The sequence below is a fragment of the Pseudorca crassidens genome, chromosome 8, assembly GCF_039906515.1.
Source record: "Pseudorca crassidens isolate mPseCra1 chromosome 8, mPseCra1.hap1, whole genome shotgun sequence".
NCBI lineage: Eukaryota > Metazoa > Chordata > Mammalia > Artiodactyla > Delphinidae > Pseudorca > Pseudorca crassidens.
This window is the reverse complement of record NC_090303.1, coordinates 78,077,143-78,096,445: the sequence shown is the minus strand read 5'-3', so window position 1 is coordinate 78,096,445 and position 19,303 is coordinate 78,077,143. Positions and strand designations below refer to the sequence as shown.

General features: G+C 35.4%; 1 protein-coding gene across 7 annotated transcripts in view; it reads right to left on the bottom strand.

The window, feature by feature from the left end:
* Positions 1-19,303, bottom strand: part of CPED1 (cadherin like and PC-esterase domain containing 1) — a 300,373-nt gene that overhangs the window by 188,358 nt on the left and 92,712 nt on the right. For all 7 annotated transcript variants that reach the window (XM_067746835.1, XM_067746829.1, XM_067746831.1 and 4 more), the window contains 2 exons: positions 18,974-19,106; positions 17,610-17,778 (listed from right to left, as the gene is read on the bottom strand). In XM_067746835.1, coding sequence (XP_067602936.1) covers positions 17,610-17,778; positions 18,974-19,106 — 302 coding nt within the window. The remainder of the gene's footprint in view (positions 1-17,609; positions 17,779-18,973; positions 19,107-19,303) is intronic.

Below are 19,303 nucleotides of genomic sequence, written 5' to 3'. Positions count from 1 at the left end.
GTAGCCCCTGCTCAATGCAACTAGAGAAAGCCCGTGTGCAGCAACGAAGACCCAACACAGCCAAAATAAATAAATAAAATAAGTAAATTTTTAAAAATATATATTTTTTGAGTGCCTGGCACACACAGATTTTGCCTGCAGTTCTGAAAGCTTAGGTTCATGGGTTTAAATGATCACTTTTGATCAAGTAAGCATGGCCATGATTAATGAATAATTTTCTTAGGCTAATAATCCAGGTTCAGTATTAAGAATAAATAAATGTACAAAATTACCCGAAAGCCTTTTATGGAACAAAGATGGAAATGAATGAGTGAATAAAATGAATGAATAAAGGAAATTTTTCAACACAAGAGACAAAGTTGCCATGGGCAGCATCAATGCCATCAACAGCATAAAATTATTTTGCATTTATGCACTTTAAAATCCTGGGCAGTTGCAAAATAATCATTCTTTTTCTAGAGCTAACATATACCTGAAATAATATTTAACACCAATATGGGCTCATTAGATAAGTGTTATTTTGCAATTATTATTTAGGTTTTTATTGTAAGTCAGCTCTCACCACATGTTTATTCAATTTTATTCTGGTTATCTATAATTTCTATTTATATAAAATCATACTTTAAAATGAACACCCTGATGCAATTTTTAAATTTAATCCAAGCAAGAGTAGACCAAGTAATACATCAACTGTTTTTACAAACTCCCAGAAGCAGGCTTTTATTCACATTCCTTCTACAGCTGACATAAATCTCCTGGGCCTACAGAAGGGCCAGATGCTCAGTGAAGAAGTCTTTTACAAGGTCTGCTCCATAGTCTGCAGTTTAGATGTAAAATGAAGATCAGAAGAACACTTCCTCAAGTTGAAAAACTATAATGTAACTTTATACCTGCTTCGAAAGACATTACTCATTTTTACCTTGAGAATATATGAGCTATCTCACCTGACATTATGAAAGGCACTGTATCAATATTGACGGCAAATGAGGCTAACTTTATCCCTACAACTGTATCATGGTCCCCAAACTGAATAAGAGACATATGCATCTTTTAAAAGGGGTCCTTGTAAATAACAACATGCCCCTCTTTGCCAAGGTTCACTCTCTCCTCTGTGCACATTTGCTGATTTGCATCGATGTGAGAGGGACCTGTGGGCACTGGAAATGGAAGAATGGTCCCCCAAAGGCCAGTGCAGTGGTGGTAGAGAGCTGGTGATTCAGAGACTGGGCGGCAGCTTGTTTTAACTTTGGTTTCCATTGGAGGTGATTCTCATAGATACTGACGTGAGCAAAGACGGCAATGTCCTGTGTTTTCCCTTTTCCATCAAAGTGGCCCTGCCCAGAAATTCAGATGATGACATCTGCCTATTACGTTTCCTGGAAAGCCACTAGAAGATCATTGCAAAATACAGGGCTGAATTAGAACAGCTAGGGATTAAATACCCTTGGGCAATTTCTTCACATGGTTAAACAATTTTAAATGATCTTTGATTGAATGCCACACAAGCATTTATCAAGAGCTGATTACATTCAAGGAATTATCCTCATGTAACCTCTGAATATCAAATATCAACAAAAGAACGCCTTCAAATATGGAATGGCTGATCAAAATACAAATTCATTTAAGTTATGTCTCAACTAGAGAAAATAAGGCTTTGGATAGGTCTTCCCGCCAGAAGTCACAAATCACTCCAGCAATACATTTTCATCAAAGCAGTCAGCTACGATCACAAGTATACAGAATCTCCAGACATCATAAAGAAGTTATAGACAGGAGAGCTTCCTCTCTGCTGGATAACTTTCCAATGGATGACGGGATAACTTGTGACTTTTTACTCTAAGAACCAAATTTAAATTTCTTGCAGTTAATCTACATGACTTGCATATAAAGACAGCCATGGATGTATTTGACTGAAAGGTATAGTTACAGTGTCTGTGGAAGAGTTCTACCCTTCAATGCATAGGTATAACTGGAGTGTTTTATAATTGAATTGAGAGATTTTTCAGGGAAGAAATGTTTGAATAAAATATTGCTTGCAGTTGAATTTATTATATTCACCAAGAAAATGACATTGCTTAACAGCAAGCAGCAAAAATGGTGGTTTTAAAACTGGATCGAAGGATATAATAATCAAATGTTGCATTTGCTATTAATTTTCTTTCTTCTCCACCTCCCTTTCCCTTTTAAATTTGAACATTCTTTGGAAACATCTAACACTTATATTTTAAATTATTTTTACTGTACAGAAGGGGATTTTAGAAAAGTTTAGTTTATAAAGCTTCTATTTCCATTATTTCTCAAATTTGCATTAATGATGTTTTTCAACTCTCTCCAAAGCTATAGTACATAAAGTATCTCAGCAGCAGACGTAATTGGAAATAAATGAGCTCATAGTTATATCTGTTATTACTTTCATACTCCTTTAGCTGCCAGAATGTTCTATAAATGGCCACCAATAACCAGTTTAGTGGGCTTGCCTCACTGCACAGTGCATAAATCACTACTGATTTAACCGAGTAATTTAGCCTTTGGATTCAGGACTCAGTACAAACACACACACACACACAAATTATGTTTTGTGGAAATTTAAGAACAGTATTTAATAAAACATTGATATCACATGGTTAGTCTTTCAAGTGGGTTTTGGTCCTGTCCTCCACGTTAGAATTGAAAACCATTTCTGTATTTTTTCACTTCTAAAAATATCACACGGTAGCTGTATTTTGGAGAATGGTTAAGTGATTTAACAGATAAGTATAATCTATTTGCTTTAAGTGAAGCTATAAGTACTTCAGTTGGGTAAATAAATAGACCCTTGTTTTCTGAATCTATCTGTAGCATCAAGTACAACTTTGACCTCTAGAAGGAAATAATTGCTCTCTGGCACATGAATCCAGGAAGCTGCACTACCTCCCTTTGAGAGCAGATAACAGTACTGTCCAGAATAATCAGGCAAGATCTTGAAAAGACAAATCCCAAGGAGAGGATGAAAATGACAAGAACTGCAAGCTTTCCCATGCTACAACTGCGGCTCACATCTGTCCTGCAGACATGACAAAGATATGAATAACAAACAAAGCAGTGAACAAAGCATGAAAATCTAAAGGAAACCAAATCACAAAGAGCTTTCTTTTCATATGATTTTCCTTTAGGAAATACATAAAAAGCGTCACACAAAAAAGCATATCATTTCTACCAGTCACTTCTACTGGGGTTGGGGGATGTGGTGCTTAACAAAGAAAAAACAAAACAAAACTTAAAAACAATTACTTGGACTATCTAGGAGCTTCAGTTTCCCATCAAGATGGTGAACTATTATAGGTTAAATGAGATTAATATGAATTTAACTAAAGAACAAATGAAAACTTGTGTGAAAATGATTTTGAAAGATATTTTGAACTGGCTTGGCCAGTGGTGGCAGTGGGCAGGGATTGCTGGAGTTTGAGGAGGTGTTGCCAGAGGTTTCTTTGAGAGGACAGTTTGGAGGAAAGCATTTTTGTTTCCCTCCTGCCTCACCCTGTGGTCCCCTAGGACATTCACGGCCTGCTCCTTTCTTGTTAAGGATGTGAAGCCCACCCCAGGATTCAGGTTGCTGAATGTCCCGCTCAGATGAGGAGGTGATGAGATGTGTGTGATTACATCACATCTGGCATTCACTCCTCTACCCTATTCTCTCTCAAACCCCAAGTTTGATGGATTGTAATGAAGGGGAGTGCCTCCTCCCAGGGCTTTTCTATCTAAGAGGTTAGGGAGTGAGATTCTGACCAAGGAAGTCACCTGATACCGTAGTAGCAGAGAGAAGTGATCAAAAGTGGTTTTACAATGCCTGGAACTCATCCTCATACCTCTTTTGGATTTACCTGGCCTTCCCCCAATATGATAATGGTGAGAATAAATAGTATCTGCAGGATAACTTAAGCTCAAAGGACAAAATAGGGGAAAAATGAAAAGTATAGCTGCCTGGAAAGAAAAGCAACAAACTAAATACCATATATCACGCTCCTAAAACTAAAGGACAAGGGGTTCTGTGGCAATGGATAGCACATTGGACTTCTAAAACCAATGGGTTAGGAATTTAAAATAAGCATGATTAATATACTCATACTAGGAATAATGGAAGATAGTAGCAAAATAAAATATTAAAGAAGATCATTAAAAAGAACCAAGAGGAAAAATAGTAAGAAATCAATAGATACAAGTAAAAATGTGCATAGTTCTCAAGTTAAGGGGTATCGGCACATGAAGGAAGGGGTCAAAATCTGGACAACAGAAGAAAGAAAGAAGAAACAGTGAGCAAAAATATTCCAAGAAATAATGGAAACAAATTTCCCAGAATTAAAGAGTAAAGACTTCAGGTCCAAACTGGAAACACAAATAAGAAAAGAAACAAATCCAGGGGGATGTTGTGAACAGTTTAGGGGATGTGAGGGTGATAAATTCCTTGATAAAGTTTGGTTAGGTTTGGTTTTTTAAGAAAACAAAACAAAACAAAAAGTGATTATTTCAACCAGAAATAAAAATCTACACTGTAGATCTACACTGCAATGTGGGGAAGTAGTGTAGAGAGTAAATGATATTAGTCTTAAGGGGGCAGAGTGGGAGATATTAAAAATTTAAGAACTTAATAGGAGAAAATAAACATGAATGTATGTCTTAAATGAAGGATATCCACTGCATGTTATATTAAGAATGTATAATTTTTAAGCTGACAGAAGAAAATTCAATCTTTACAGTGAAAAGCAGGAAAAGATATTTTAAATAAAGCAAAAAGAATGCATTGAAAAATTTAAAAAATAAGATGGTAGTCACAATCTAGGCACATCAGTTAAAAATCATAAATTAGGGCTTCCCTGGTGGCGCAGTGGTTGAGAGTCCGCCTGCCGATGCAGGGGACGCGGGTTCGTGCCCTGGTCCAGGAAGATCCCACATGCCGCGGAGCGGCTGGGCCCATGAGCCATGGCTGCTGAGCCTGCGCGTCCGGAGCCTGTGCTCCACAACGGGAGAGGCCACGGCAGTGAGAGGCCCAGGTACCGCAAAAAAAAAAAAAATCATAAATTAAAAACGAAGATTCTCAGATTGGATGAAAACAATCAATTCCAAAACTACATTGACTATTTAAAAATACATTTACTACAAAGACATGTAGAAAGGGTAAAATTAAAAATACATACGGTAAAACAAAAATATGAACTAAAAGAAAACTCACAGCTGACGAAAACAGAAATTAAAGCAGTAGTATCCTAAGACAAAAGAAAGCTAATATATACTGGTTAAAGGAACTATGGAGAAAGAAGTTGTACCCATGATAAATAACAGGTGGCAAAACAATATAACTTCAAAATAGTCAACCCACTGAATGGCAGGGAGAAACAGACCAACAACTGTAGTTGGAGATTTTAACACATTCCACTTAGCAACTATCAGATCAAGAGGAAAACAAATAGGTATCTGCAAAATATGATTAATAAGAGAGCCTTTAACTATTAATATATACAGAATTTCTATACCCATGTAGAGTTTTTCTTTTCAAGCACCCATGGAAGGTTTTTTTTAAATAGAAAGATTATTAATAAACGAAAGCCTGGATAAATTCCAAGACAGCAGTTGCATACAGGATTTGTCCTCTGATAATAATGCAATATATTAGAAATTCATAACAAAAAGATAGCTGAAAAAGAATCCTTTGTTTATAAATGGAATAATATGTTATTAAATACCTTGAGTTAAACAAGGCAATCATAAAGAATATTAAAAAATAATTAGAATTAAATAATTCAAAATTTATGGGACATGACTAAAGCAGGACATAAAAGGAACATATAGCTTTAGCCATTTTTACTAGGAAACAAAAAATGTTAAGCATAAAGGAGGCAAACATTCAAATAAAGAAATGATAAAGAAACAATAGAGCAAACAAACAAAACACTAGAAGCCAAGAAATGACACAAATAAGGGCATAAATCTGTGAAACTGGGAAAAACAACTTCAAAATTATGAAAAAGATTAACAAAATAAAAAACTAGTTTCTTTAAAAAGATTTAACCAACTCTAAAAAAAAAAACTTCTGGCAATTCTAGTCAAAAAATTAAAAAAAACACATATCTACAAAGGATAAATTTAAAAAGATGAAATAGCTATAGACACAACAGATACAAAAATCAAAACATTATAATCAACTATACACTAAAGAATTTGAAAATTTGACGAAATTGGTAACCCCCCCAAAATTGTCAAATTGTACAAGAAGAAATTGAGAACTTAAAATCAAAATGTTTTGATTTTTTGTTTTAATAATGTTGAATGTTTTAATAAGTTGAAATATCAATGCTATTTTAAAAAACCTCCAAAACCTCCAAAAAACCTCCAAAAAACCTCCAAATCTATTTTTTTCAAGAGACTTGTACCAAATTCCTGAGGGTAAGCTAATTTCTATCTTATATAAGTTGCTCCAAAAAACTGAAAAAAAGTGAAAGTTATCCAGTTTAATTTTATGAAGCTATAATAATCTCAACTGTAAAAACCAAGTATGAGAAATATAAGAAAATATAAGTCCACATCATTTATGATCAAAGGTATAAAAATTGTAAATAAACAAATCCAACAGAGTATTGAAAATAGCACAGACTTATCAAGTAGGTTTTATCTCATTTATGCAAGGAGGTTTTATTAAGAGAAAATCTAGCAATATAATACACATAAACTTGAGGAGGAAAAAAAATCATGATTATCTCAAAATGCAGAAAAAAAGTGTTGGTGAAGTTCAAAATCATTTCATGATGAAGATTTCCAGCAAACTAAAAATAAAAGAGAATTTCCTTGACTTGGTAAAGTTTATAAATCCATATGTCTTAGAGTTATATTGTAAAAAGATTTATAAATGAAATCATATGATGTATTTGTTTCAAAATAAATTAGTGTTAGGGAAAGGGAGTAGAGAGGGTACAGATGAAACAAGACTACCTATAAATTGTAACGGCCGAAATGTAATGATAGATCCATTGTACTTAATTATATTATTCTCACTACTTTGGCACACATTGCAAAGATTACATACCAAAAACCTACAGCGAGCATTTTACTTAACGGAGAAACTTGAGATGTGCCCATCTTAAAAGATGTTCAACTCAAGAACATCCACTATCAGTTCTACTTTTAAAGATTCTTGGCAACATTAGTCAAGGAAAAGGAAAAAAAAAAAAAAAGAAGAAGAAGGAAGTAGAAAAGAAGATAGCCAAGAATTAAAAGGAAAGAGATTAACATGACCTTATTTGCAGATAAAACACCTAGTAAAACCAATGATATTAATAGTTAAATTATTGGAACAAGTTTATCAAATAGAAATTCCACTTTAAAAATAGTATTTCTTGAAGATGACAGACTAGAAGAACATGGAATTCACATCTCTGCACAACTAGGGCACCTACCAGGCATCACTGGGGGACTACAGACACCAAAGGGGATGGGAGGAACTGCCAATGACCAGCTTGCAGGAGGTCGGGCCCAAGCTCCTGTGGTGGGAGCTCTGAGTCCAAACCACTGGACTAAGAGAGAACCTCAGACCCCAGGTTAATCGGAGTGAGGCTTCCCAGAGGTCCTAATCTCAGCACCAAGACCTGGCTCTATCCAACTGCCTGAAAGCTCCAGTTTTGGACACCTCAGGCTAAACAACCAGTAAGAGAGGAATATAGACCCACCTATCAAAAAAAAAAAAAAGAAATGACAAAAGAATATGTTACAGATGAAGGAGCAAGGTAAAAACCTACAACACCAAATAAATGAAGACGAAATAGGCAAACTACCTGAAAAAGAATTCAGAGTAATGATAGTAAAGATGATCGAAAATCTTGGAAACAGAATGGAGAAAATACAAGAAACATTTAACAAAGATCTAGAAGAACTAAAGAGCAAACAAACAATGATGAACAAAAAAATAACTGAAATTAAAAATACTCTAGAAGGAATCAATAGCAGAATAACTGAGGCAGAAGAACAGATAAGTGACCTGGAAGATAAAATAGTGGAAATAACTGCCAGGGAGCAGAATAAAGAAAAAAGAATGAAAAGAACTGAGGACAGTCTCAGAGACCTCTGGGACAACATCAAATGCACCAACATTAGAATTATAGGGGTCCCAGAAGGAGAAGAGAAAAAGAAAGCATCTGAGAAAATATTTGAAGGGATTATAGTTGAAAGCTTCCCTAACATGGGAAAGGAAATAGCCAATCAAGTCCAGGAAGCGCAGAGAGTCCCATACAGGATAAACCCAAAGAGAAACACACCGAGACACATATTAATCAAACTATCAAAAATTAAATTCAAAGAAAAATATTAAAAGCAGCAAGAGAAAAGCAACAAAAAACATAGGACAGAATCCCCATAAGGTTAGCAGCTGATCTTTCACTAGAAATTCTGCAAGCCAGAAGGGAGTGGCAGGACATATTTAAAGTGATGAAAGGGAAAAACCTACAACCAAGATTATTCTCCCCAGCAAGGATCTCATTCAGATTCGACAGAGAAATTAAAACCTTTACAGACAAGCAAAAGCTAAGAGAATTCAGCACTACCAAACGAGCTTTACAACAAATGCTAAAGGAACTTCTCTAGGCAGGAAACACAAGAGAAGGAAAAGACCTACCATAATAAACCCAAAACAATTAAGAAAATGGTAATAAGAACATACATATCAATAACTACCTTACATGTAAATGGATTAAATGCTCCAACCAAAAGACACAAACTGGCTGAATGGATACAAAAACAAGACCCGTATACAGGCTGTGTACAAAGACCCACTTCAGACCTAGGGACACATACAGACTGAAAGTGAGGGGATGGAAAAAGATATTCCATGTAAATGGAAATCAAAAGAAAGCTGGAGTAGCAATTCTCATAGCAGACAAAATAGACTTTAAAATAAAGACTATTACAAGACACAAAGAAGGACACTACATAATGATGAAGGGATCAATCCAAGAGGCTATAACAATCAAAAATATTTATGCACACGACATAGGAGCACCTCAATACATAAGGCAAATGCTAACAGCCACAGAAGAGGAAATCGACAGTAACGCAATCATAGTAGGGGACTTCAACACCACACTTTCACCAGCAAACAGATCATCCAAAATGAAAATAAATAAGGAAACACAAGCTTTAAATGACACATTAAACAAGATGGTCTTAATTGATATTTATAGGACATTCCATCCAAAAACAACAGAATACACTTTCTTCTCAAGTGCTCATGGAACATTCTCCAGGATAGATCATATCTTGGGTCACAAATCAAGCCTTGGTAAATTTAAGAAAACTGAAATCATATCAAGTTTCTTTTCTGACCACAACACTATGAGACTAGATATCAATTACAGGAAAAATTCTGTAAAAAATAAAAACACATGGAGGCTAAACAATATGCTACTAAATAACCAAGAGATCACTGAAGAAATCAAAGAGGAAATTTAAAAATACCTAGAAACAAATGACGATCAAAACACGACAGCCCCAAACCTATGGAATGCAGCAAAAGAAGTTCTAAGAGGGAAGTTTATAGCAATACATGCCTACCTCAAAAAACAAGAAACATTTCAAATAAACAGCCTAAACTTACACCTAAAGCAATTAGAGAAAGAAGAACAAAAATACCCCAAAGTTAGCAGAAGGAAAGAAATCATAAAGAACAGATCAGAAATAAATGAGAAAGAGATGAAGGAAACAATAGCAAAGATCAATAAAACTGAAAGGTTTTATCTTCTTTGAGAAGATCAATAAAACTGAAAGGTTTTATCTTCTTTGAGAAGATAAACAAAATTGATAAACCATTAGCCAGACTCATCAAGAAAAAAAGGAGAAGACTCAAATCAATAGAATTAGAAATGAAAAAGGAGAAGTAACAACTGACCTTGCAGAAATACAAAGGATCATGAGAGATTACTACAGGCAACTATGTGCCAATAAATGGACACCCTGGAAGAAAAGGACAAATTCTTACAAAAGCACAACATCCTGAAACTGAACCAGGAAGAAATAGAAAATATAAACAGACCAATCAAAAACACTGAAAATGAAACTGTTATTAAAAATCTTCCAACAAACAAAAGCCCAGGACCAGATGGCCTCACAGGTGAATTCTATCAAACATTTAGAGAAGAGCTAACACCTATCCTTCACAAACTCTTCCAAAATATAGCAGAGGGAGGAACACTCCCAAACTCATTCTATGAGGCCACCATCACCCTGATACCAAAACCAGACAAAGATGTCACAAAGAAAGAAAACTACAGGCCAATATCACTGATGAACATAGATGCAAAAATCCTCAACAAAATACTAGCAAACAGAATCCAACAGCACATTAAAAGGATCATATACCATGATCAAGTGGGGTCTATCCCAGGAATGCAAGGATTCTTCAATATATGCAAATCAATCAATGTGATACACCATATTAACAAACTGAAGGATAAAAACCATATGATCATCTCAATAGATGCAGAAAAAGCTTTTGACAAAATTCAACACCCATTTATGATAAAAACTCTCCAGAAAGGGCATAGAGGGAACCTACCTCAACATAATAAAGGCCATATATGACAAACCCACAGCCAACATCATTCTCAATGGTGAAAAAGTGAAACCTTTTCCACTAAGATCAGGAACAAGACAAGGTTGCCCACTCTCAGCACTATTATTCAACATAGTTTTGGAAGTTTTAGCCACAGCAATCAGAGAAGAAAAAGAAATAAAAGGAATCCAAATCGGAAAAGAATAAGTAAAACTGTCACTGTTGCAGATGACATGATACCATGCATAGAGAATCTTAAAGATGCTACCAGAAAACTAGTAGAGCTAATCAATGAATTCGGTAAGGTAGCAGGATACAAAATTAATGCACAGAAATCTCTGGCATTCCTATACACTAATGATGAAAAATCTGAAGGAACATTTATGGAAACACTCTCATTAACCACTGCAACAAAAAGAGTAAACTAGCTAGGAATAAACCTACCTAAGGAGACGAAAGACCCATATGAAATTAAAGATGATATAAACAGATGGAGAGATATACCATGTTCTTGGATTGGAAGAATCAAAATTGTGAAAATGACTATACTACCCAAAGCAATCTACAGATTCAGTGCCTATTCAATCCCTATCAAACTACCAATGGCATTTTTCACAGAATTAGAACATTTCACAGAATTAGAACAAGAAACTTCACAATTTGTATGGACATACATAAGACCCCTAAGAGCCAAAGCACTCTTGAGAAAGAAAAACAGAGCTGGAGGAATCAGGCTCCCTGACTTTACTTTATACTACAAAGGTACAGTAATCAAGACAGTATGGTACCGGCACAAAAACAGAAATATAGATCAATGGAACAGCATAGAAAGCCCAGAGATAAACCTATGCACATATGGTCACCTTATCTTTGATAGGGGAGGCAAGAATATACGATGGAGAAAAGACAGCCTCTTCAATAAGTGGTGCTGGGAAAACTGGACAGCTACATGTAAAAGAATGAACTTAGAACACTCCCTAACACCTTACACAAAAATAAACTAAAAATGGATTAGAGACCTAAATGTAAGACCTAATGTAAGACCTAATGTAACTATATAGATCTAATGTAACTATAGGTTACATTAAGACCTAATGTAACTATAGAGACCTAAATGTAAGACCTAAATGTAACTATAAAACTCTTACAGGAAAACATAGGCAGAACACTCTATGGCATAAATCACAGCAAGATCCTTTTTGACCCACCTCCTAGAGAAAGGGAAATAAAAACAAAAATAAACAAATGGAATCTAATGAAACTTAAAAGCTTTTGCACAGCAAAGAAAACCATAAACAGGATGAAAAGATAACCCTCAGAATGGGAGAAAACATTTGCAAACAAAGCAACTGACAAAAGATTAATCTCCAAAATATACAAGCAACTCATGCAGCTCAATATCAAAAAAACAAACAACCCAGTCCAAAAAATGGGCAGAAGACCTAAATGGACATTTCTCCAAGGAAGATACACAAATTGCCAACAAACACATGAAAGGATGCTCAGCACCACTAATCATTAGAGACATGCAAATCAAAACTACAATGAGGTACCACCTCACACCAGTCAGAATGGACATCATCAAAAAATCTAGAAACAATAAATGCCCGAGAGGGTGTGGAGTAAAGGGAACACTCTTGCACTGTTGGTAGGAATCTAAATTGATACAGTATCAATGTAAATTGATACTGTTCTCACTATGGAGAACAGTATGGAGGTTCCTTAAAAAACTAAAAATAGAACTACCACATGACCCAGCAATCCCACTACTGGGCATATACCCTGAGAAAACCATAATTCAAAAAGAGTCATACCAGAATGTTCATTGCAGCACTATTTACAGTAGCCAGGACATGGAAGCAACCTAAGTGTCCATTGACAGATGAATGGATAAAGAAGATGTGGCACATATATACAATGGAATATTACTCAACCATAAAAAGAAATGAAATTGAGTTATTTGTAGTGAGCTGGATGGACCTAGAGTCTGTCATACAGAGTGAAGTAAGTCAGAAAGAGAAAAACAAATACCGTATGCTAACACATATATATGGAATCTAAAAAAGAAAATGGTTCTGATGAACCTAGGGGGAGGACAGGAATAAAGATGCAGAGGTAGAGAATGGACTTGAGGACATGGGGAAGGGGAAGGGTAAGCTGGGATGAAGTGAGAGAGTAGCAGTGCCATATATACACTAGCAAATGTAAAATAGATAGCTAGTGGGAAGCAGCCGCATAGCACAGGGAGATCAGCTCGGTGCTATGTGACCAACTAGAGGGGTGGGATAGGGAGGTTGGGAGGGAGACACAAGAGGGAGGGGATATGGGGATATATGTATAACTGATTCACTTTGTCATACAGCAGAAACTAACACACCACTGTAAAGTAATTATACTCCAATAAAGATGTTAAAAAATAAATAAGTAAATAACAATATCAAAAAATACTCCCAGGAATCTTGAAATAAACTTAAGCAAAACCATATAAGATCTCTGTGGAGGAATAAAAATTAAACTCTAATAAAGGACAAATAAAATGACCTGAATAAATGGAGAGACAATATTATGAATAATCAACTCTTCAAAAATTAAGCTAAAAATTCAATATTATATTGAAATTCAGTAGGATTTTTTTTTGAATTTTATTTATTTTTTTAAACAGCAGGTTCTTATCAGTTATCTCTTTTATACATATTAGTGTATATGTATCAATCCCAATCTCCCAATTCATTCCATCACCACCACCACCACCCCCGCCACTTTCCCCCCTTGGTGTGCATACATTTGTTCTCTACATCTGTGTCTCTATTTCTGCCCTGCAAACCTGTTCATCTGTACCATTTTTCTAGGTTCCACATACATGCTTTAATATACAATATTTGTTTTTCTCTTTATGACTTAGTTCACTCTGTATGACAGTCTCTAGATCCATCCACGTCTCTACAGATGACCCAATTTCATTCCTTTTTATGGCTGAGTAATATTCCATTGCATATATGTACCACATCTTCTTTATACATTCATCTGTTGATGGGCATTTAGGTTGCTTCCATGACCTGGCTATTGTAAATAGTGCTGCAATGAACATTGGGGTGCATGTGTCTTTTTTGCATTATGGTTTTCTCTGGGTATATGCCTGGTAGTGGGATTGCTGGATCGTATGGTAATTCTATATTTAGTGTGTTTTTTTGTTTTTTTTTTTTTTTTTTGGCGGTACGCGGGCCTCTCACTGTGTAGCCTCTCCCGTTGCAGAGCACAGGCTCCGGACACGCAGGCTCAGCGGCCACGGCTCACAGGCCCAGCCACTCTGCGGCATGTGGGGTCCTCCCAGACCAGGGCATGAACCCGTGTCCCCTGCATCGGCAGGCAGACTCTCAACCACTGCGCCCCCAGGGAAGCCCCTATGTTTAGTTTTTTAAGGAACCTCCACACTGTTCTCCATAGTGACTGTATCAATTTACATTTCCACCAACAGTGCAAGAGGGCTCCCTTTTCTCCACACCCTCTCCAGCATTTGTTGTTTGTAGATTTTCTGATGATGCCCATTCTAACTGGTGTGAGGTGATACCTCATTGTAGTTTTGATTTGCATTTCTCTAATGATTAGTGATGTTGAGCAGCTTTTCATGTGTCTCTTGGCCATCTGTATGCCTTCTTTGGAGAAATGTCTATTTAGGTCTCCTGCCCATTTTTTGATTGGGTTTTTGTTTTTTTTTAACATTGAGCTGCATGAGCTGTTCATATATTTTGAAGATTAATCCTTTGTCCGTTGATTCATTTGCAAATATTTTCTCCCATTCTGAGGGTTGTCTTTTCGTCTTGTTTGTAGTTTTCTTTGCTTTGCAAAACTTTTTAAGTTTCATTAGGTCCCATTTGTTTATTTTTGTTTTTATTTCCATTACTCTAGGAGGTGGATCCAGTACGAGTTTAAAAGTATAATTGATATTCTAAAATGTTTATGAGGAAATAAACGCCCACCACATAGTTAACAATCTTGAAAAGAAGAAGTAGACAAGAGGTACCTCCCGTGTCAGGCATGAAGACATACTTATACTGCCAAAATAATAAAAAAGAGTGCAGTGGGCCAACTGGAACCGAACAGAGACATCAGAGACGGCTCCATATACATATGGAAACTTATACAACAAAAGTGATGTCAGATTCATAGGAAATGATGAGTTTTTAGCCCGTGAGAATGGAATATTTAGGAAAAAAGAAAAAAACTGGATCAGAGGTGATCTCTAGTTGAATTAAATATTTACATGTCCAGGGAAAATTATAAAGGTAATAGAAAAAAATGGAGAAGCACACCTTTGTGACTTAGAGATAAGAAAGGATTTCTGAAACTAAATCCCCAAAGAGGAAGCCTATGGAAAAATTAATTTGATTAATGAATTGAAGATTTCTAATCAAAAAATAACACTGTGATAAAGTTAACAGAGAGAGGGCAAATTGAGCTATTTGCAAGATCGAGATAACACTTTTCACCTGTCACAGCTGGAAACAGTCAAATGTTGGCCTATGCGGGGGTATGGAAATTGACACAGGCATTTTGGAGGGCGAGCTGGCATTATTTAATTCTATCAAATGAACCTATGTATTATGCCCCAGCCATCCCAGTTCTGGGTATACACTCTTCAGAAAATCATATGCAGGTTCATAAAGAGTCAGATACAAGGATTTGTGCATTTGAAGTACTGTTTGCTTTAGCCAAGAGCTGGAGCAATCCAGATGTCTATCACTGGAGCAGTGGGGAGGTAAACTATAAGGGAAAACACATCACTAATACTGCAAATCAGTGAAAAAGTAACAGAAGATATACACATAGCAACGTGGAAGGTTTCTTCCTAAAAATACGTAGTGCTGCATTTTAAAAAATAGTCAGAGGGACTTTCTTGGCGGTCCAGTTGTTAAGACTCCACGCTTCCACTGCAGGGGGCGGGGCATGGGTTTGATCCCTGGTCGGGGAACTAAGATCCCACATGCCGCATGGCCCAATATATATATATATATATATAGTAAAAGATAAAGGAAAAAATATCTAATATAATACAGTTTATACGCTAAAGATACTTGCATGTATAACAAAATAAAAATGCTTATTTTACAAGAATATGCACAAAAAACACACACATTAAATCATTATAATGATGGCCTTTGAGAGGAAGGATAATTAAGTGGGAAACGGTGATAAAATGTATTAAATGAAACAGATAAAACAAGAGAGGAGGCTTGCACACACAGATGTTGCAAGTTCCACAAGGACAGGGATTTGGGTCTCTGCTCAACAAACATTTGTCGAATACATGAATGTGACATGAATAGAGGATTATGATTCTTGTATCTCTCTATATCTGATTTCTAATTTTTGGTTGAATCATATGAAACTGTAATTTTTTGTAGGTCAAAACTGGCCAAGTTAGCAATTGCATACAATTCAACTTAATAGAAGAAGGCAACTGGGGAATAATTAAAGGTTCTTAGGGAAATATAAACAGCCACTGTGCAGACTTGTGGGAGATAACATGAAAGACAAATCAAATTAGATTCCACTTTTTCCTGATCAAAAATCACTTAATACTGATATAATTGAGATGAGATGATTGTCTTTAAAATAAACCACCCTTAAGACCTAAGTCATCAACACCATTTCCTTAAAATATCAGTTACCTACTTTACTAAGTAATGTAACATCTGCATCTTTTGTCATGCTTATCTATTTTTTAATTGACAATTTTTAAACATACCATTTAAAAATTTTTCACTGTTGGAAGATTTTCCAAAACTTAAAGTGCAGTTTATGTAAGAAAAATTCTGAAAAGTATCAAGTACAGTCACTTTTAAATCTCTCAAAACTATAAAAGGCACTTGTGCCTTCTTTTTTTTAAAATACCATTTTTTATGATTAAAATACAAAAACCTGTACATATTTAATGCATACAATTTGATGAGTTTAGAGATAAGTATACACCCATGAAACCATCACTACAATCAAGTCATAAACGTATCTATCCCCTTCAAAAGTTTCCACCCACCCTATTTATTTATTTATTTAGTGATAAGAACATAAAATCTATCCTCTTAGCAAATCTCAGTATTATTAACTATAGGCGCTATACTGTAAGTCGATCTCCAGGACTTATTCATCGAGCATAACTGAAACTTTAGACCCTTAGACTAACACCTCCCTATTTCCCTCTTTCCCCAGCCCCTGGTAACTACCATTCTATTCTCTGCTTCTTTGAGTTTGACTAGTTTAGATTCCTTCTATAAAAGGGATCGGGTAGTATTTGTTCTTTGAAGGCATCTTTGATCTTACAGAAATAATTGTTCAGAAAACAGATAAGAGGAAGTGGGAAGAAACTGAAAGAATGCATGTGTGCATTTCCCCTTAACTACACTCTGAAAAATTATTTCTGTAAAATCAGAAACTCCTTAAAATGTATCAAGTATATTCTCACTAGACCTTATTTTCGAATGAGCTAACCTGAATTACCTCTTATAACTAAACTTTTTGGAGGTTATTATTAAGTTCTACCTTGAAAACCTTCTCATCATGCTTTATGTCATGGCTACTGTGTCAGGCACCCTTGAGAGCGTTGTTTTTTGCTCAGCAAGTATTCCATATTGAATGGTGAAATGAAACAGGCATTATGCTTCCTAAAAATGAAGCAAAAAGCATAAGGGCAAAATTGTATTTTCCTTTGTTGCACTGACTACATTTTTCTTGAATGAGTGGAAAGTCAAGAAAAACAGACCACAGCTGAGAACTAGTTCTACAATGGGTCAAAGAACTGAACTAAAAAGATGAATTGAGAGAAAAAGAAGATGTAGCCTTTGTGATCCCTAGTGAATTAAGCTGTTTCCAGTTCATTTTTCAACCTGCACCTATTAAATGAAAATCTCTGCTTGCAGCAATAAAACGATACAATCTTTGCTCCTTGGGATTTGATAATCATAAAGGTCGGAGAAAGGCAGCCCAACTCACTTTACTTATCTCCAGTATACTTTGTGGGAAATAACTGCAACAATGGAAATTTTACCTTGACAGTGAAGCGTTTTTTCTTTGGTGGATTCCAAACCGTGCCAGTCGAATGAATGAATGCACGCAGAGGAGTTAAGGATGTCACCAGCACATACGCTTTAAGAATTACGGATAAATCTTTGGCTCTCAAGAGTGTTTCTTGTGGAGCTAGGACTGTGGTTTGATTCCTAAAAAATTAAAAATATAATTAAAGCTCCATAATTTGGGGTATGTAATTTATAAATTGCCTCAGAGCTTTGTACACCCCATCTCTCTCTCACTGGACCCCAGCTTTCAGTGTATGGGTTGCCTTAAACGATGTCTAAAATTGTACCTAAAATGAGGCTTAAAGATCTAAAAAATTTAAATTAGTCACATCTGGTACCATCCCAACAAAAGTGATACATATAAAAGTTTAGGATACCCCTGAAATTTTCCAGTTCTGCCCTCTCCTACCTTTGCTCTATCTTATCCTCCACAAGAAAAGATACTGTTTCTCAATAGTGGACAGGCAGGTCACCAAAAATATGCCAAAATACTTTCCCCACTAATGTGATTCTACCTAATAACCTGCACCACAGATAAATAAGGGTTAATTTAAGGGATGAAGTATTAGGAAACACTTCAGTCTAAAAAAGGAAAAATAACACTAGTTAAATATTTTGTGATAAAACAAACATAATTTCATTATAAATGATACCAAAATGTATAACTATTTTCTTTTCTGCATCATATTTCTATATTTCAAATATCTAAGTTTGATCAATGAAAAGAGTGTGCTGTTTCATCTTCTGAAGTCTAGGTAAGCAGAAATGCATATGATTCTTCAATAAAAACTATTAACTGTGGAATACTACCTAATAATTATAAAATTACATGGGGCAAACTATTTTGTGTGTTGGATAAGATAATTAAAATCTCTTAATTTTTCACTATAATTTATCTACATGACAAAATCCTTTCCCTGAAGGTAACTTTAATAACTTGGTACCCTACAGTTGCTTTCTCAGAGCCATAAAAAAATAATAAAAAAAAAAATCATTCAGCCATACTCGTAGACTAAGGCATGTTATTTGAGTATAAAATGGAAGTTAAAATTTTAGTTTCACATGGCCAAGGTTTTAAATTCAATTTCCATTAATGTAACTTCCTGGATAAGAGTCCTATTTACCCAAATGTTTATTCTATGGCAAGAGAGATTTGAATTAGTGTAGTAGAAAATCGATGGTGGCATTATTTATTAAGAAGAGATAGCCTAAAATTTATATAACAGAACCTAATAATTCAAACACGTAAAACCCCCAGATGTGTTTGGTGCTTTTCTCTTATTAGCTATCTCTTAAAATGCACGCTTGACATAACAATTCAAGATGATTAGCTTACAGCTGTTCACGTCTCCAGTCCCCTGGTTTCCACAAATATGACTTCACTGTTTTTAAAAGGTGACTTGAATTACTCAGCTTTAATTGTATGCTCTGATCCAGACACACTGAGGGGCTCACTGGAAGTTGCAATTCTGAAAAGATTCAACAGAGCAAAAAACAGTCATTCTATTGTTTCCTTTTGGAATGGCTTCCATAATAGAGTCTGCTATGTTAAACTGGTTCCAAGGGAAATAGGCCTCAAATTTTCTCCCCATTCTAATCAAGGTTCAATCCCTCAAGCATGAAGGCATGTTTAGAGGGGCATTTGCTTTGTAGTATGTTATCTTAC